Genomic DNA, 21138 nt, shown 5'->3' on the forward strand with positions numbered 1-21138 from the left:
AAAGATTGCTTTTCACACAAACATATCATCATGATTAATTCCCAAGTTAGCCATATTTTAGAATTAGTGAAACTGAATGAAATGAGCCTTTCCACTTGCATAGGTTTAGTTAATTCTATATAGTCTCCAAGAGACTTTAAATAATTCTCCTCTGTACTCCACACCAGTCAATTAGTGTTTTTCCTGTATAAGGACTGAAGAATGTGGACAGAGGTTTGCATCTCAGTTGGGCTATGCCTAATTGCAGCTTGCAGCATAGTTCAGAGACACCCATGCTAGCTTTAGTTATGATAGTTTGGCTACTGATATTGTTAGAACTGCAGTGCACAATAAAACCCAGAAAGAACTACACTGTCCTGCCAAGAAACAGAAGAAATAAGTTTGTATGGAGCACTGTGATGCTCTTGCTGCTCTAGCTAGGTTTTTTTGAAAGCTGGATCTCCAAACTGAGTGTGGCTATAGCATTAAAAAACCCTGTTTAGCTAAAGGTGTGTATGATTGCCTGATAGCTGTAAATATAGTGAACTATCACCTCAGCTTTCTTGAGATACCAGGAAACACCAATGTAACCTATGTATGTGACTAACTTTTTCTTAACACAATTTTTTGCTTTCTCTCTCCTAGCTGAATTTGCTGATTTGTGTCCTGAAGGAAAAGGTTTCATTCCCTCTGAAGAATCATCTTATGGGCTTCTTGCTCAGAATTACATAGGTCAGTATTAAGTTTAATTATTTCAATAGTTCTGGTAGAAATCTGAGCCATTAATGGAAACATTCAATTTTACTGATTCACTTCAACTTACTAATTGTGGTGGTGAATGGTGCCACATCCAGCTGGCTGCCAGTCACCAGTGGTGTCCTCCAGGGATCAGTGCTGGGCCCCATCCTGTTCTATATCTTAATTGATGATCTGGACAAGGGGATTGAGTCCATCATCAGTAAGTTTGCAGATGACACCAAGTTGGGAGCAGGTGTTGATCTGTTGGAGGGTGGAAGGGCTCTCCAGAGGGACCTTGACTGGCTGGACAGATGGGCAGAGTCCAACATGATGACATTCAACAAGTCCAAGTGCCAGGTGCTGCACTTTGGTCACAACAACCCCATGCAGAGCTACAGGCTGGGGGCGGAGTGGCTGGAGAGCAGCCAAGCAGAAAGGGACTTGGGGGTACGGATTGACAGCTGGCTGAACATGAGCCAGCAGTGTGCCCAGGTGGCCAAGAGGGCCAATGGCATCCTGGCCTGCATCAGAAATAGCATGGCCAGCAGGAGCAGGGAAGTCATTGTGCCCCTGTACTCTGCCCTGGTTAGGCTGCACCTTGAGTACTGTGTCCAGTTCTGGGCCCTTTAATTTAAGAAGGACATTGAGACTCTTGAGCATGTCCAGAGAAGGGCAACGAGGCTGAGGAGAGGCCTCGAGCACAAGCCCTATGAGGAGAGGCTGAGGGAGATGGGCTTGTTTAGCCTGGAGAAGAGGAGGCTCAGGGGAGACCTTCTTGCTGTCTAGAGCTACCTTAAGGGAGGTTGTAGCCAGGTGGGGGCTGGTCTCTTCTCCCAGGCAACCAGCACCAGAACAAGAGGATACAGTCTCAAACTGCACCAGGGGAGGTTTAGGCTGGATGTTAGGAAGAAGTTCTTCATAGCAAGAGTGATTTGCCATTGGAATATGCTGCCCACGGAGGTGGTGGAGTCACCATCACTGGAGGTGTTTAGGAAGAGACTGGATGGGGCACTTGGTGCCATGGTTTAGTTGATTAGATAGTGTTGGATGATAGGTTGGACTCGATGATGTCAAAGGTCTCTTCCAACCTGGCTGATTCTATTCTATTCTATTCTATTCTATTCTATTCTATTCTATTCTATTCTATTCTATTCTATTCTAAAGTTCTTCACAGGAAGAGTTGTTGGCCTTTGGAAGGCGCTGCCCAGGGAGGTGGTGGAGTCACCATCCCTGGAGGTGTTCTAAAAGGGATTGGACATGGTACTTGGTGCCATGGTTTAGTAGTCATGAGGTGTTGGGTGACAGGTTGGACTTGATGGCCTTGAGGTCTTTCCAACCTTATTGATTCTATGATTCTATGAAATTTTACTGAGTGACAAAACCAGCTTGTGATACAAAGCATTACTGAAAATCATCATTTGACAGATTGTTAGGAATATCAATTATGCAGTCTCTGTAATATTCTGGGTTGATTTCTACTAAGTGCTATATACTGTGAGAGCAGGGATCTGAGACCAGAAAACTCAAATACTCATTTATGTAAATGTAGAGGATGTCAGGAGAGAGGAGAAAAGTTCTCCTCTGAACATAAAAATTGAAGAAGTTCAGCAGTGGTATTTTAATTGCAGGATTTAATGAAATAATTATTGATCAAAAGATGGTAGAGATATGTGAGTGATAGAAGGAGTGGGTGGGTGTGGGTGGGAGGGAGTTGGCATCACTAAGGAAGAGTGAGATCAGTGAAATTTTCTGCTTTCTGTAAGTTTATTTTGTAATAACCTTAGGAATGGCACAACAGACAAACAATGAAAGGATAATTACTTCTAGTAATGTGATCCTTCTCTGTTACCCTAACTCATATGCTCCTGTCACTTTTGTCCACAAGTTTGTAGGAACAACTATTTTCTTAGTCAGAATGATGTGTCAGAAGTGAATACACTCAGCTAGCTTTCCTTGACTTTGCTCCCAGGCTTTCCTATTTTTCCCTAGACGCAAATTCATGTTCCACAGGGAAAAGACTGATGTGCACATGACATTTCTTGTTAACTGTTTGCATTGTTCTTGCTGCTAAGCAATACAAATATTTAATGTTTGATGCAACTCAGTGGCTGGAAGAGTGGCTTTAAAAATAAATGGCTTTATAGCACTTTTAGTTCTTCTGGGAAAAGTAAGCATTTAAATAACACACCTTTGAAACCACTGTACAGCTTGAAATGACAGCTTGAAATGACAGCTTTGGGCTAAAATTTGTGCTTCTCCAAAGCAAATGGGCAGTGAATCTACAGAAGACAGTGGATTTAGGCCCACAGATATTGAGAGGAGAACCACCTACTTTACACTGTGCTCTTTTAACAGACTACTCTCAGTAGGTCTAGCAACTGAAAAGTAGGTTGTTAAAAAGGAAGTGAATGAAATTCCAACTGTAACAAATATGCAAATGCAAGACTGAGAAAAAGATGTGTAAAGCTGTATCTGAGCTGTCATATTTCCCATGAAACCTTCCTGAAAATATTCAGCTTCCTTTGAAAGTCTCAAGAGTTGTGGCTGGTCCGGCCACTGAATGTGTGTCAGATGCTCTCTATTAATCATTCTACCTTCCCAAAGGGGAATAAAAAGGGAATAAGGGAGAGAGACTTATGGATTGGAGGAGAGAACTAAAACAACATTAATGAAAATAATAAAATATATACAAAACCGATATCAAACCAAACCCCCTGACAGCAGTTAAGTCACCATCAGCACTGATGCTGTGGGCAAGCACTGATGAATTCCCAGACTAGACTCAGCAGCAGATGGGAGCTGGATTCTGGAATGGAATTGAGGAACACGCGGAACAAAGGCCCCCTTGGACACTAGCCATTGAACAAGAACCCTTGTGATCCTTCAGCTTTGTACCAAATACGATGTGTATGGAATAAAAAACCTTGTTGGTCAGTTGCAAGCAATATGCATATGAAGATTCTCTGCTATGCACAGTAGAGTCACCAGACTGTACGGAGAGAGGAGAGCAGTCGCAAAGCCCATCCATAACAATAAGCACTTAGCTTTGTAATTAGATAGTGTGATGAAATTGGATCCATGCTGGGAATCCCCCACGTGAAGCAAATTATACTGGAAAATACAGGCCATACTCTTAATCTGTTTTGCTTGGTGCTAAGAGCAATGAGATACCAAAGGACAGAAAAGAGAGCTGCATATTCTTCCAGTCTCTCTTTGCAGCAGGATTTACTCTGACAAGGGAAAAGGAAAGTCATGATCTATCCATTTTCCTTTTCCATTCTGGCTATGAGCACACTAGCTTCTTCCCCACCACTTGTTGGGTTTTTTTAAGAGCAAGTTGCTTGAGCCGTGAAGTGTATAAGCTTTATTCCATCTTGCTCCTCTGCATGGCTTCATAATAATTATGGTAACACAGCCTTTAATGTTTTCTCCCCAGATGCTGATGAATGCCAACTCTTTGGACAAGAAATCTGTAAAAATGGCTTCTGTTTGAATACACAGCCAGGTTACGAGTGCTACTGCAAACAAGGCACATACTATGACCCCGTTAAGCTCCAGTGCTTTGGTAAGTTTATTTAAAGTGGCCTTGTCACTATAACGGTATGCAGATGGGCAAAACAAGCAGACTCATGGCAGGATTCCCATCAGAACTGCGGTATTCTCAGCAAGGGGAGGAATGCTGGGCCTCCAAATTCCTGTAGCGGCTTTTTAAGAGGCATTGGGTCATTTCCCTTCCCTTCTGCTTGGCTGGGCAGCAATTGTGGCTGACATGGTGATGGCATGTAGAGCAGGGTTTGCTTTACTTGCTTCTTTTTCCAGCAAATTGCTCCCAGGAGTTTGCATCTCCGAAACAGCCCCATTTGCTCCTTTGAATGCATAGTCTAGAGTTGGTACCAGCTTTGATGGAGGCAGCACAAAGTGACCAGCTCCCTCCCCATATGCACATTGTTGCTTCACTCTGCCAAGGTATAAGTTGGCCTTCTGTTCTTTGTGTTATGTGGTGAGCAGTGAAAGCCTGTATGTTGAAGCTCACCTTTTATTTGGTAACTGTGCTGGTTTTACTGTAAGAAATCAGATCAATGAAGGTTGGGTTTTTTTCAGGAAGTTACTGTGCAATGTGAAATTTCAGTTCAGGTCATTGATAAGCCCATTTTGGTCTGCACAACCTTGTACTGTTTTGGTTCTGGTTCAGTTGAAAATTGCACTCATAGCCATGCCCCCGGCTTTTGCTTTGTAAGCAGAAAGCCACATATAATGTGCAGAGTAGCATAATGAAAGGAAGTAATTTTTGCAGCTGCAATAGGAGAGCCTTTCACCTTGGGATTCTATGGTTGTTCTTTACCAAGGATGAGGTTTTGCTGATTTAATGTAATTTATGTCAACTAAAACGCCTGTTCTGCCCTATGAGCTAAGTTTCTGATTTTCTCCTCCAACTGAGGAATAGAACTGCTGTGGCTAGCTAAGGTGATCCCTTCTGACCAGCTCATGAAGAATCTGAGAGTATGCCCACCTCTAATGCTTGCGGGTACAGCCCTAGAGGCATAGGAACATGGGAAGCAACTGCCGCTGTGCTGGGTGCAGGGTATGCCTGGCACTACAACCCCAACAGCAAGCCTCCTCATCCAGATGCTCCCTAGTACTTGAGGATTAGAGGTCAGCATCCTGTTGGTGTGTCTATCCTTCTCCATGGGCACAGACAGGATTTTGCTGCCAGCAGCTGGTATTTGTGGTCATTAGCAGAAGGCATGCAGGGAAATCCACTCCTACGATCGGAAAATATAAACATGGATTAAGAGAATGCGACTGCTCTGTGCTGGCTCTCCTTGATATATTTCCTTCCATTTTAAAGACACGGATGAATGTCAGGACCCAAACAGCTGTCTTGATGGCCAGTGCATTAACACAGAAGGATCTTACAACTGTTTCTGTACACACCCAATGGTTCTGGACACAACAGAAAAGCGATGCATCAGACCAGCAGATTCAAGTGGTATGATCCATTATACATATTACTGAAGTGAGTACACCTCTGTGAGGTGGTGCTGACACGGCTACAGACCCCAGTAAGCGTAAACTGGGTCATGTTTGGATGACCCTGCTCTGTTGAAGGATTTTGGAAAGCAATGCTTGGGCCATCATCTGTTAATCCAGAAAGCATCACCGTGTAGGACTCCACAGGGCTCCACTTTGCCAGTGCAGATAGATGATGGCTAGAAGTAGTAATGAGATTAAGCTTGGGCTGGGGAGTCTTCAGCCCCTCAGTTCACCAGCTCTGTGTATGTCTCGTCCAGCCTTGTAGGTAATGAGCCACAGCCAGCTTACTGCCTCACTAATGCTGGAGTTTGGCTGTGGACTAAATAACTCTGCAGGTACAGCTCAGAGTGAGCAACTGCTTCTACAAAGCAAGAAATAAAACCAGGAATAACAGGATATAGGAGAAAACAGCTGAAATTGTGTCTTTGTTTTGAATTGATGAACATTGAGGGTACATTGAGCTCATATATTCAAGCTGTGGGCTGCAATACCACTGTGAAAGTAAGATATTTGAATGCTTTTCTAATTTCAACAGACACTGATTTCAGAAAAAAGATTCTTAGAACCATGTCAGAAATCCAGAGCACTGTGCAGACTGCACAGCTTTGTCTATGCCACACACATCTTTGAAAGAAATGTTACAATGGTTTTGATTAGTACTGGCACCGTATAGCCATAAATGCAGAACTCTGATCCCTGCAACTTGCAATGACTTTTTTCTAAGATGCTTCTCTGAAAGGAAATTGGAATACAGACTCAATGCCTGCTTTAGTCACTCCAAATTATGAGACTGGTATTTGTTGAGAAGTAATGTGGTCATCCTCTTGCCTGAAACTGTGAAAGAACCACAGCATTTCTATTGTTCAGTCTTCAGTTAAACAAACCAAGAGCAGGATTCTCCTTGGGGTTCATCTAGGACATGAAGCAAATGCAAGGGCCCAAAGAGTCTTCCAAAATGCGACACTGGGTCTGACACAGCAATGATCTCACCCAGCACAAAGCACTCCAGCCATGTATCACTACTGGCAGTGTCCTCCCTAACACAGAGGATGAGGGGACAGGCTGGTTCCTTTGCTGCCAGCAGAATTCGGACTTGCTTTGCTAAATCCACTGCTGCTGCTCACTATGTGTTTTGGAAAACTCTTAGTAGAAGAGGTATTTATGCTGATGACCTTTGCACTTTCAGAACTTAATGCTTTGCTTCTGAATGAGGTTTCCATTCTATACTCGCCCATGCACCAGGGCATGGTGTACAAATGCAGTAAATAGATATGCACAGACAAAACAGAGCCTTGGTTTGTGGCAACACTTTTTTTTTTTTCACTCCATGTTGGAACAAAATCAAACCTTTGCAGATGTGTTTACAAAACAATTGTGCTGAGGTTTTTACATTCCAAGTGAAAGATTAAATTTACAGTTCCTCTCCCTTCAAGCCACAATGATCAGAAATTGCTGGGACAAGGAATTGTGCCTACTGAGATCTTTGTCAAAACTAGTATGCCTCTGAAATATTCCAGCTTTGACAAAAATACATCATTTTCTTACTGTTCATAAGAATGTGACTGTACTTCACAGCAGTATTCTGTCTCTAACAATAGCTGTAAGTAGATTAGGGACCCAAAGAGCAGATAAACAATACTTTTCCTCACCCTCCCCAGCACTCTGTCAGCCTCCAGCTATTTTCAGCTCAGGGGACTTCCTGAGCCTGATGTAGTTTGTCTGTTTAGTTAATGGGACTCTCTTCCAAGTATTTGTCCAGTCTCCCGTTGAGGCCATGTAAAATTTTTGTTCAGCTCTGCCCAGTTCTTTCAGATGCCATCAATGGCAATATAGGAAAAGCAAAATAAGAACTTCTAAACATTCATTTTGTAGATAGAGTGCCCCACATGTTCACCTCTGTCCTAACATTGACTTTTATCAAGCTCTGTTAAATTCCACGAAAGCAGAGCTAAGTGACTGTTAAGTGTTCGGCAATGACTACTGATTTAAGAAGTTGTATTTCTTTGGTGTCTAACCCAGTGTGTTTTCAAATGGGCCAGATCAGAACCTTTTAACAGTTTTGCAAAGCTGAACACCCAAGGGTTGAGCCACCTCAGACACTGAAAAATGGTCAAGATTTCACAGAATCACAGAATGGTAGGGGCTGGAAGGGACCTCAAAAGATCATCTAGTCCAACACCCCTGCCAGAGCAGGATCACCTATACCAGGTCACACAGAAATGCATCCAGGTGGGTCTTGAATATCTCCTGAGAGGGAGACTCCACATTCCCCCTGGGCAGCCTGTTCCAGTCACCTTCACAGTGGAAAAAAATTTTCCTTGTGTTTCCATGAAATTTCCTATGCCTCAACTTCCACCCACTGCCCCCTCTCCTGTCATTGGGCATCACTGAGAAGAGCCTGACTCCATCTTCTTGGCATTCACCCTTCATGTATTTATAAACATGAATGAGGTCACCCCTCAGTCTCCTTTTCTCCAAGCTAGAGGCCCAGCTCCCTCAGTCTCTCCTCACAAGGAAGATGTTCCATTCCCTTAATCATTTTTGTGGCTCTGTGCTGGACTCTTTCAAGCAGCTCCCTGTCCTTCTTGAATTGAGGAACTCAGAACTGGACATGATACTCCAGATGTGGCCTCACCAGGGCAGAATAGAGGGGGAGGAGAACCTCTCTCAACCTACTAACCACAGCCCTTCTAATACACCCCAGAATGGCACTGACCTTCTTGGCCACAAGAGCACATTGCTGGCTCATGGTCAACCTCCCATCCACTAGGACCCCCAGGTCCTTTCCCCCTTCACAGTTCTCCAACAGGTCAGTCCCCAACCTGTACTTCTCCAGGGGGTTGTTCTTTCCCAGGTGCAAGACTCTACACTTGCTTTTGCTGAATTTCATTAACTCTGCCCAACTCTTCAGCCTGCCTAAGTCTCTCTGAATGGCAGCACAACCCTCTGGTGTGTCAGCCACTCCACCCAGTTTGGTGTCATCAGGAAACTTGCTGACAGTGCACTCTGTGCCCTCATCCAGGTCATTGATGAATATATTGAATAGTACTGGTCCCAGTACTGACCCCTGAGGGACTTCACTAGACACAGGCCTCCAACTAGACTCTGTCCCATTGACCACAACTCTCTGATTTCTTTGCTTCAAACAGTTCACTACTTGATCATCCAGACCACACATCCTCAGTTTACCTGCAAGGATGCTGTGGGAGATGGTGTCAAATGCTTTACTGAAATCAAGATAAACCACGTTCACTGCTCTAACATCATCTATCCATCTGGTTATGCCCTCATAAGAGGCTCTCAAATTGGTCAGAAATGACTTCCCTTTGGTGAAACTGTGTCAACTGCTCCTAGTGACCCTCTTGTCCTTGATGTGCCTAAGGATAGTGCCAAGGATATACTTGAATCTGTATTCAGCAAAGCCTGTAGAATATAATAGAATAGAATAGAATTAACCAGGTTGGAAGAGACCTTCGAGATCATCATGTCCAACCTATCATCCGACACCACCCAATCAACTAAACCATACAACCAAGCATCCTGTCAAGCCTCGCCTTGAACACCCCCAGCGACGGCGACCCCACCACCTCCTCAGGCAGCTCATTCCAGTGGGCAATCACTCTCTCTGTGTAAAACTTCCTCCTAACCTCCAGCCTAAACCTGTAAAGCTAAGTTATTGTTCTAATCTAAGTTAGAAATTTCTGCATTTTGCCAATTTCTTTCTCATATAACAGTGCTGCAATGATGATCTAATACTCTCTTCTTCTTCATCAGAACAAACTGAAGAAACTGAAGTCTACCAGGATCTTTGCTGGCAGCATCTAAGTGATGATTTTGTTTGTAGTCGACCTCTGGTTGGAAAGCAGACTACATACACTGAGTGCTGTTGCCTGTATGGTGAAGCCTGGGGCATGCAGTGCGCACTGTGTCCTATGAAGGAGTCAGGTAAGGAAACGTACATGTCCGTTGTCGGAGTGAAACCCCAAATACTTCATCAGTTTAATCCCTAGCATTAATATTTGGACTAATACCATAAGAAATAACAAAAGACCCTAACCATTCAGGAACTAATGGAAAACTTCTCATTAATTAAGGGGAAATCATTACAGTCTAGATTTAAAAAATTTAGCTACCTTTATTTTTGTGGCACTTACAGGACCTATTTCCTTTAGGTGAAACTACGGGTGATTGGTAGCCTATGACCTTGATGGAAACAGGAGGACATTTTAAGGGTAGCAGGGCTCCTTAAGATGACTGACAATTTAAAAGCCCTTTGTGAAAACACAGATGCAGATCATATGTGCAGATATATGACACTCAACAGATTACACAACTGCTTTGGATTTCTGTTTCTGATATTATACATTCAGATTCATTTTTCAGTGTGGTGTTCTGCCAGGCTGGCTGCAATTAGATGTGTTTGCTTGATAAGGATTGGAAAGTTGTGGTTCACTAAAGCTGTCAGAGTTGTTATTATGTGGCTCTATACTCACATGTTATGAAATGTACTGATGAGTGTCGCGGTCCAGAGAGGGAAAAGAGACTCAGTTCTTTTGAATGTTCCCATGTTATGAAATTAGAGGCACAAACAAGGCCAAAAGATCAACAGCCAGGCTATTTATTACACAAATAAAGTAGATGGATCAGAAGGAGAGAGAGAAAATAGAGAGGGAGAGAAGAGGGAGAGAGAAGAGGAAAGAAATTGTCTTACCACATCCCCCACCCCCCAAGACGGCTTGAGTCTGTAGAGAAAGGGTGCTGCAGCTTTGGCTGTCCTCTGAGCAGCCTCTTCAGCTCCATGAGTTGTAGCAGGCAGAACTTAGGACAAGGAGAGAGGCTTCCTCTTGGTCTGCTTCTTCCAGGCTACCTGCTGATGTCTCTGTCATTTTTCTCTCCTGGTATTCTCTCTGTTTTTCTTCAGAGCAGCATTGCCCCGGGCTTTTCCTTCTCTCGTGTTTTCCTTCTCAGCAGCATTGTCCACATCCTTTCCTTCTGTGTTTTCCTTCTACTGAGCCAGTAGTTTCTCAAGTCTTTTTATACAGTTTTTTAGTCCTTAGGTAAGTGTCCAGGTATTGTTCCCCAGGAAACCTTCCTGTGTATTCCTTTGTGTTTGGACAGGGGTCTGGAGGAAGTGGGGGGGGAGGGGGGTGCACCTTGGTCTCCTCCTTCTCCATTTACCTGCCCACACATCCAATACACATCAGGGGCCAGGTGGTGAATCCATTTTCTCACCATCCTCCCTTTCCAGGGGTACCTGATGGGTGGAGATGATCTTGCTTATGCATATTCCCAAAGGTATCAATAGCAGTGGCCTCAGTCCATTGCCTGAGCCCGCAGCAAAGGTGATTTTATCTCTGTTGAGTCACATCAAGAGAGACAAGATTTAATCTCTCACAATGAGCAATTTCAGATAGATAAGGGAAATAAGGTCTAATGAATTTCAAGAGAATATAATTTAATGTTAAAGCAAGCTACTGGACAGTCAAATTTTTGAAGACTGTTTTGTTTACCTGTTTAGAAATTAGGTATTGTTCCAAGGTATTTCAAGCAGAAGCTGCTTCTTGTGGTGGCTACAAAAGCTAAACGGGGGTATAGACACAAATGTTGTCATTGACACACAGACTTACTTCTGGGGACTGGAGAAAAGACTAGAGGAAGCAGCCTAGGTATGTGTCATGCTGTGCCCAAGATACGTCAGCCCTGGTATACGCAGCCTGGTATGCACAAACTTCTTCCCCCATATAAACTGTTTGAAGGCACAATTTGGATGTAACTTTCTTTCCACACTGGTATGATTTTCCATGTAGGAATACCATGCAACACTAGTAAAGTGTTTTATTCTGATCATACCTGGATTTTTACTCTGTTACTCTATGTTGTGGCTACAGAAGTATGTGTTTTATTTCTAGCAAGAGCCCTGTTGTTAAACTACATAGAAAGAATCTCAGTGAAGCATTAATGTAGCTGTTTGTGTCTGCTTGGGTTTTATGTTTTTATAATTTACTTGTGAGGTCCCTGAATCTGTTCTTATATATCTTTGTTTGTTTGAGTTTGCTTTGGAAGTGCAGCAACTGAAAAAAGTGCCTTGTTGTGATGATGTTGGCTGGAGTAACTGCAAGCCGATGCTTACCTAAGAAACAGAATGAAGAACAAAAGCAGGGCATGGCAGCAGCTTGATTTATAAGATATGGCAATCTCTGGAATGTCTTTGTCAGAACAAATCTTACAGGAGGACATTCACAGACATTGAATTGCTACACCTGTTAAAATAGCAATTGCAATGGAACACAATGTAATAGTAAAAAAACAATACAGGGCAAGCTAATTCTTTCTTTCTTTGTACAAAGTCCATCACATTGTGACAGTGACCCGTTGATGTCATGCAAGTATGCAATCCCGAGAGATGGAGGGAAAGGTGCTCCCGGTAGAGTTCAGACAGATATGAGACTTGCTTCTCAGGATTTCTAGCCAGTTACATTTAAAGCAGGATAAATCTGAAAAGGAACAGAGGAGGACTACCGAAATTGTCAGGGAACAGAGAATCCAAGGGATGATACAAAAACCAAATGCAGGTGCAGAGCAGAGACTCTGCTATACAGCACAATCACAGAGGATTCCCACAAGCTTTTGAATTAACCAAGAGTACTGATACGAGGAAGAATTTGGAACAAGCTTAGTCTGAACCTATTTAGGTTTGAAATGAAATGGATGCTGATCATTAGGACCACAGGACAGTGGTGCAGCAATGCTGTGGGGGTTGCAGTGGGGTGCAGGCTCCAACAAGCTTTATGAAGAAACTTGGGAAATTTATTTTTGAAAATGACCTAATGGCTCCCGATGGGTAACGTGCTCAATGTCACTTGGATGACCCTCAGTCAAAGCTGAAGGGCACTGTGTTGGATCATAAAATCTTTCTCCCTCCAGACATAAGATCATTTTTATGTGAAGTCTAATATGCACTCAAAAGTATCTGCTTTAACTTGAAACTACAAGGCATACTTTGATCCAAAGTACATTAAATCATCCGTATAGATTGGAACGTAGTTAAAAAACAAAAGCATATTGAGTCTTTTCTATGTCAGGACAAACATGCAAGCTCACATTTCTTAGTGGGGGTGCGATATGCTTGTGTGTCGTCGCACACGTGCGCACGCACACACACAGAAACCTGGGAGCCTTTCTCTGTTTTCAGGAGCATTTACTAAGAAAGATTTAAAGCTGACTGAACTGAATCAATTAATCGTTTCAGTTTGTAGTGCTATAAAGTGATATCATTGGCTCAAGGGAGTGCTTTCACACCTCTGGGCCAGGAGGTCACAGGTTCACGTTCTGGCTGGAGAACCTGGACTTTTTCCATTTTAAAATATTTGTGCATTGTGTTCACCAGATTTACTACTGAAAATGTTTGCTTATTTCACAAGTTCTGGGAGCATTTAGGGGCATTCTGAAGGTTTGTAGCATATAGAAATACAGAATCATAGAGCCACAGAATGCCAGGGGTTGGAAGGGACCTCTGAAGATCATCAAAAGCAAACCCCTTACCCAAAGCAGGGTCACCTACAGGCAGGTCACGCAAGAATGCATCCAGACAGGTCTTGAAAGTCGCTGGAGAAGGAGACTCCACAACCTCTCTGGACAGCCTGTTCCAGTGCTCCATCATCCTTACAGTAAAGAAGTTTGTCCTTAGGTTGAAGTGAAATTTCCTGTGTTCTAGTTTTCATCCATTGCCTGCTGTCCTATTGCAGGACACTATTGAAGAGAAACTAGTATCTGATTCTTGATACCCACTCGTCAGATATTTATAAACATTAATAAGATTGTCTCTTAGTCTTCTCTTTTCCAGGTTAAACAGCCCAGGTCTCTCAGCCTTTCCTCATAACACTGATGTTCCAGTCCATTCATCATCCTTCTAGCCCTCTGATGGCCTCCCTCCAGTAGTTCCCTGTTATTCTTGAACTAGGGAGCCCAATACAATACTTCAGATGTGGGCTCACCAGGATAGAGTAGAGGGGGAGAAAAACTCCCTTGACCTGCTGGCCACAGTCTTCTGAATGCACCCCAGGATACCATTGGCTTTCTTGGCCACAAGAGCACATTTCTGTGCCATGGATAACTTACTGTCCACCAGGATTTCAAGGTCCCTCTCCATGGAGTTACTTTCCAGCAGGCCAAACCCTAATCTTTACTGGTGCACGGTGTTGTTCATTCCCAGGTGCTGCACTCCACGTTGAACCTCATTAGGTTCTCCTGTCCAGCTCTCCAGTCTATCCAGATCTCACTGAATGACTGCCAGCCCTCTGGTGTATCAGCCAGTTCTCCCAGTTTGGTATGATCACCGAACTTGAGGGTGCGCTTTATCCCCTCACCCAGGTTGTAGATGAAGATGCTGAATAAGACACTTCCATTTTTCATTACAAGAATTAAATGTCCTGCTTGAGTAGCATCCAGCATAAAACCAATGGGCAGACGGAAAACTTCTGTAGAATTGGTCCCTATACATTAAAAAAGAACTCCAGCTTTTCATTAGTATGAAAACAGAATTTACACAGGTGCTAAGATTTCTAAAAAATAGTAACAGGTGCTTGACCAGGCAGACCCCACTGAAAATTATGCTAAACATGCAGAGCCTGAGGCAAAAATAAGTAGCACCTGTTGAAGTAGTGCAACTGAACAGCACCATCTTAACAGTAAGACGAAGTATTTTGATGACAACATCACAACATCAAGGATCAAAGTCAAAATGCTAGTTCAAAGTCCTGATCAAAGCAGTGCAAACATGAACTGTAGTGATGTGATTGAGTACTCGTTACTGTACAAATAATGTTGTGGGGCAGACCTTCTTGTCAGTAAAAAAAGGAAGCAAAGGCAGTTCTCAATGACATTGGTTCTAACATTATGATCTTATCAGATTACAGATAAAGGCTTTCACAGATTGCATCCAGTACCAAAGTATGAACTACTGAAATGTATTCTCTGTGGGCTCATTGTGGTGTGTTAGGGTCTACTTGCCCAAAGAACTTCTAGTAATTACCCTTAAGAAACCCCTCTGCTATTTGAGGTTTGTGATTTGCAATCTGCAATAACTGACCAAATGAAGAAAATCAGGGAAGTGGATACCTCTGTTTTAGATAACAGAAGTGAAATACCCTTTCTTCATTGCAGCCCCCTCCAAAAAAACTCTGTTGGATGACCTGCATTCAGAAGTTCTGCTTCCATAACCAGTTTACTGCTGTTGCACTAAGACCCATCCAGAGTCCACACCTTAGTAACTGGCTGCAGAACAGGCACCTAGGGGTTTAGGAGCCTGGTCAAGGCACCCATGCCAGACAATAGAGCAACTGGCCAAGAGTAGAAAAAAATATGGTATCTAAAATAATCTATACCTCATGTTAACCTGAACACAGAGCATCTGAATTGTAAACTTGCTGAGCTTCCAGAAGATCCTGTAAAACCCTTGTGGGACTGGAGTGCATTTTAGACAAGGTGTATTGTTACAGGAAATTTGAGAGGAGGAGCTAGAAGTAATAGTGGAAAATGCTGTGTAAGGTGGTGTGTCAAGGTCAGTGTTTAATGTAGGAAGACTGCCGGTTTTGTACTTGCAAAATTATCTTCTTGGAGTCTGTTACTGCCGTGCAGTACCACCTTTGCTTCACCTTAGGATGCTAGAAAGGTGAAACCATGTACCTAAAGATATGCCAGTCTGTTAAGAAGGGTGCTTTGTCCTTCTGCAGCTGTCTGTCTGGAGAAGTTTTAATATAGAAAAAGGGAGTGAGGTAACTATTTACCAAGGGTGGGGGTATATTAATACATCAATAGCAAAAACTTGGTGACTTACTACTATGGAAATGTTCTGAGCACGCTCTTAGGAAACAAGCATTCCCTTTCACAGTATCACAGTAACTAAGGTTGGAAGAGACCCCAAGGATCATCAAGTCCAACCTGTTCCAACAGACCTCACAACTAGACCATGGCACCAAGTACCACGTCCAATCTCCCCTTGAACACCTCCAGGGACGGCGACTCCACCACCTCCCTGGGCAGCCCATTCCAATGACGAATGACTCGCTCAGTGAAGAACTTTTTCCTCACCTCGAGTCTAAACCTCCCCTGGCACAACAACAACTTTATCAGCCTGTTTATTTGTGTAAACTTAGACATACCTTTTACTCCTTCACTGTATGTTTTAAATTCTAGTAATTTGTGGGCTTTTGTGAAACTCCTTGGCATTTCTTTTTATCACCATCAGAGCATTTGCAAAGTCCAGACTAGAAAGAGACTGAGGGCAGTGGGTAATCTGAATCATCTGGGGTGTTGTATAATGTAGGAGTTCTCTTGGACAGTTACACTGCTGGGGTTTAAACAGAAACTGACATCAGTGCTGGTCCTGCCAGTTTCCTTTTCCATCAGTTATAGAGAAATAGGCACCCTTAGTGTTAAGTTCCTCAGACCCATTCTAGACATCTACTTAGTATATCGTGTCTTAGAAGTGGTTGTCCTGCCACGGACTAAAAAGGGACACTGGATGACTAATTCAAGTGCAGACCTTTGGAGAAGCCTACATGTTAGGTATTGCATTCTACCTCTTCTGGCAGAACAGACTGTTTGGATTGCATTTTTGTCACAAGGAACTCTGTGTGTCCTTTGTAAACATTGCAAGTTAGTTCTGGGGCTGAGTTTCCATACTTGAGAACATGGTGTTCCCTTCAAGCTCTGGCTAATGTCACTCATGATGATCTGGAAGTGCAAAGAAAACCAATGAATACAAAGGAAAGACAAGTTTCCATCTGTCCTTTTTTGCGATGGTAAAGATCAGCAGGGAGGCACTGAGTTCATTTCTGGGGGCTACTGTTTATCTTTCTGTTTAGGAAGAGATTGTGCCTCCTTCCTTTCTGGTAAGGACACTGGAAAAGTGGATTATGTCTTGGACTCAAAATATTACAATGATTTGGCCTTGAATATTCCAAGTCTAATGCTCAGTTGTGCAGATTTTTGCTACTTTTTTTTTTTTCTGTGATGAAGATTTTCAGTGGTTTTTTTCTGAAGTCTAGGGGAAACAAGCAGAATAGCCTTGGAAGGGTTTTCTTCATGGAACCTTACTTTCCAAGTCTACATGGGAGTCAGCAAGGAGTCAGAAAGCTATTTGCAAAGCTGTGTCAGAAACAACCTGACTCTTACTACAACTTTTAACGCTTTGCCTCAAGCAGTAGGAGAGAGATTGGTTTAGAAATTTGAGCAGCATTAGTTGAGAAACAAAAGGTGATTACCAAGAGGTTTGGAAATAATCCATTTGGTAATTATTTCCATTTTAACAAGAGCTTTACATCCACTGAGAGCTTTTCCCCAGTGATTTCATTTAGAATATGTCCATATGAGGATATGAATATCTTTCTCAATTCCTGAGAAAAATCCTTTAAGACTGCCTCCCTTCCCCTTTTCTTTAGCACCAAGAGTTGTAGAATACATATGAATGCTGTCCACCACAAAACTTGCCATCTGTTCCTGGAAGATGTCAATGAAATTATCTTAATTGTTAAATAGCACAATCTAAATACAGAGCTGAAATGTCTTCAGCTTTGATTCACAGATGATGCAGTCCCCAGGGAAAGCACATTCTTAATGGATTCAGATATTCAGAACCTGTGGTTGGGAAGGGACACCTCTTACATGTAATTAAATGCTCTCATGGCTTTATCCTTCTCTCCAATGATTCCTTCCATTGTGAAACTTCCATTTTTCAATATTTGAAGGCATTTCCGTGTTGTTGATAGCTTTGATAGCTTTGGGCTCTTTTGTATGTGTGTGATGATGACAGTTGTGAGCTGTAACAGAAACAAAGCTCGCTTTATGGGCAGGAGGCTAACATTGGCTGTGTTGTTCCATGGTTATGTCAGTAAACGCTTTTTTTATATAGAATATTTTACTTTCAGTACATGAAATACAGAATATTTCTTCTGAGTAGAGAATTTAGGATTTTTAGGCCTCTGTGTACAAATAAGGCCTAGGCAAGCTTGCACAGCTGCAAGAACTGTATGTTCAGATTAGATGCACATTTGCACAGCTGTACTTGTGCTAACAAGCATCTAAAGGCCAGTCAGTCCATCCAGTTTATGTTGCATTGTCACCTCAGCCTAGCTTTCATCTCCTGTTACAGCTAACATCTGTGCCAGTGCATCTAGCTGTAATCCCCTAACACACGACTGTCATTTTTGGAAGCATACGTCAACTTCTTTTTACACTAGCTATCTTGAGTTATACCACAAGCTTTCTCAGTGCTTCATTTGCAAGTTAGGAGAAAAACTTAGAAACACATGGAGCAATGTAGGCTAAGTTACATTCAGAACACACTACAGTTGTATGGTCTCTGATCACAGCCAGGAGATGAGTGAGCAGAGAAAGTAAGTCCATCTAGAAAAAAGGTCTTATCTTTGATTGTGACTTGCAGGAAAGTGGTTTTGTTTTTTGGGTTTGGGGTTTTTTTCACTTTACATGTAAGATTATTTTGAAAGTACTAATTTCTGTGACAACCAAAATCTTTTTATCATTCAGATGTAGTTACGCATTCTCCCTTGCTCTCTGCCCCTTTACTACCTTTTTGAACTAAGTCTCTGACTGTCATCTCCCTAGGGCAATATCATCCTGTTCTATCATTTGTATACTTGCTGCAGCTTTCTATGCACCAGTTACGCTTTTATCCACAAATCTTAAGAGATCTATTCAGTTAGTTCCCTTCCTGGAAAACTGTAACCTGCATACAGCACAGCAACCCAAATATTCTCTTTTAATTTGAACTGCAGAAAGAGCATAGCACTGGGAGAAGTGTAAAACAAAAGAAATTGTACACACATACCTGTCTTGCTGCAACTTGTTCTATCCTCCAGAAGGGAACTCTCATAGATTCCCTTTTCTCAGGCATCCTTATTTCAAAACATTGGTTCTTGTCATCATTCCAGAATGTGGTCCCCTGAATAGCTTTCAGTCTTTGTACTCTTTGTACCTGTCCACCCTTTACTTCCCTGGAAAAAGAAGAAAAGAAAAAAAAACCAGAGAGACATGCTCAACAAGGTGTCATAGATAACTTTCCCTTGTTACCAGCCTTGAATTTTTACTCTTGGTTTCATAGGTGAGTTGCTGCTCTTCTCCTTGGATTTCTCTCTTGAGCACCTAGTAACTACATCACATATTACAAAAGAGAGTCTCTATTACTTGAGCAACTACATAGAACGTACAGTATTAAAAGAGTATTATGGAAAATTCCAAATAACTACAGTATGTATCAAAAAAATTATATCAATTATATATAAGGAGGATAAAGTGTATACATTATAACTTAAAACTACGTAAATGCTCTGTCAGCATTTACATTAAAGCTGTATATACAATGTGTAAAATATTGAAATAATGTATTGACAAATGGTTAATTAAGCATAATGGACTGCAATGTAGTTATAGCTCTTTGTAACAAACACCGTGCTTACAGTAGGTCCTAAAACAGCTTCACATCATTTTGTAGCCACTAATTTACTTATAAGAAGACCTAAAAATGCAGACCTCCCGAACGTGACTGGCAAAGGACCAGTGTGGCAGGAAACAAGTTTTTATTGTCAGCATTTCTTTCTTCTTCTTTACATAATAAACAATTTTACACTGGTAAACATACAATATAAAATAGTCTTGCACAATCTTGAAACTACCTGACTCTTGTGTACCCAAGAGCTCCAGCTTTATGGGTTTTTCAAACGTTCCAACTGCTTCCTTCAGAAGAAAAACATTGTTTCTACTACCAGTATCACTAAGTGCAGCATTACCGCTGAGTAATCTGAGAAGCCAACATCCAAGTTCTATCTGATCCTTTCCATCAGATCATATTAATGTGGGAGTAGTAGTGATCCCTCAGACCTGCTTGCTTTGTCTCCTTGCCTTTCACTGCCTGGGTTTGTGTGGTGGTTTCTTCCACACAGACCAGATGAATTAGTGTTTTGTGGTAGAGCACAGATTTCCTTTGCCAAGAACATTTGTGTGCAGCTGGGAAAAAAGTGCTTTTAATCGTCTGCACAGCTTTTTGCTGTGAAAGTATCAAAGCTCTTGGCTATTGTCATGGGTTTGACCAATTGATCTGCTGATGGGTATTCAATACCATGCCAGCCTTAAAATGAAAGTACTGTCTGGAGCAAAGTATCACAGGCTTGTAGTTCAGATTGTAACATGAGAGGCTTCCTGCTGCCGGTTGCTGCTTCTGGTCTGGGGATGCTGGTCTTTTCCACTGGGCTGGCTGTGGGCCTGGGGGACAGGAGGGTTGTTTTTATCAGTGGCTTCTGCTGATGTTTCTACTTTTGCTGTCCTTTTCTGCAAAACAAGCTAAGGTAGTTGTACACTGCATTATTTCATTACAATCCTTATCTCAACCCAGGGCTATTTGTGTTATTTTTCCCTCCCAGTCTTTGCAGGGGGAGCTTGCTTGTGAGAGCAGGCTGTCATGAACCAGTATGGGTATAATGAGTAGGTCAGCATGAGATGATAATCTAGCTGTTCCCATATGTGGGCATTATCTAGGGTTAGATGTGAGGAAGGAAAAAGAGGGTGCTTCTGATCCTATGGCAGCTCTTCAAACTAATCATGTTATCATCACATCTCAGTAGAAAACTGTGCATTAAGGAATGTGAGTAACACTTGCTATATATCACTTATTTTCTCATGCTGGCTTTGTTTCATGTGTCATGGAATGTCTTTCTTGAGCATTGTACTTTTCATCTGAGAGAGGGTTGCTTGAATATAAATCTTACTGTATATAAATATATTCTGGAGAATACATATCGCACTAAATCACTTTGCACTTCAAACAGGTGATGAGATTCACGATGATTTCTAAATTCTCTGGGGAATTTATTCTGCAGACCCAGATTGGCACCCATGACAGTTCTGGATGTGCAGACAGACTTTGCTTATACTCTGCAGTCTCACGCTCCCAAACAGCCAAGTTGTTGACCACAGAATTCAAACAGACACTTTGAACACTGTGTTGTTTTCAGTAGACAATAAAGCCACTCCAGGTGGAGATGCTACCTGTGAAAATAAAATTGCAATGCTGGGCAGCAAGTAGAGCTGTGTGCAGCACTGTCTAGAGACAGTCTGAATTTATTCAACTATTTGCTGTCTGCAAGAGTTCTACACAGCATGAGGTTTCTGGCCTTGTAGCCATCTGCAGTTCTTGGATTTTGTATCTGCTTAGGGCTTTGTTTTTCCTCTCTCTCTTTTGGTGGTTTTCTTTCCCGTCCTCATGCTGCCTGATTCTCAGAACACCAGGCAATCTTCACAGAAACAGATGCTAAATAGTCTGTATCAAGAGCAAAGGCATACCTGGAGTGCTGTATTTTTACACCGCTTCTATTT

General features: G+C 42.3%; 1 protein-coding gene across 1 annotated transcript in view; it reads left to right on the forward strand.

Moving 5' to 3' along the window:
• LTBP1 (latent transforming growth factor beta binding protein 1) overlaps nucleotides 1-21138 on the forward strand; it is a 196031-nt gene that overhangs the window by 168724 nt on the left and 6169 nt on the right. Inside the window, exons 27-30 of the mRNA XM_054162365.1 lie at nucleotides 625-711; nucleotides 4154-4282; nucleotides 5567-5707; nucleotides 9526-9696. Of these exons, the coding sequence (XP_054018340.1) occupies nucleotides 625-711; nucleotides 4154-4282; nucleotides 5567-5707; nucleotides 9526-9696 (528 nt within the window). The remainder of the gene's footprint in view (nucleotides 1-624; nucleotides 712-4153; nucleotides 4283-5566; nucleotides 5708-9525; nucleotides 9697-21138) is intronic.

Source organism: Dryobates pubescens, chromosome 6 (assembly GCF_014839835.1).
Source record: "Dryobates pubescens isolate bDryPub1 chromosome 6, bDryPub1.pri, whole genome shotgun sequence".
Classification (NCBI taxonomy): domain Eukaryota; kingdom Metazoa; phylum Chordata; class Aves; order Piciformes; family Picidae; genus Dryobates; species Dryobates pubescens.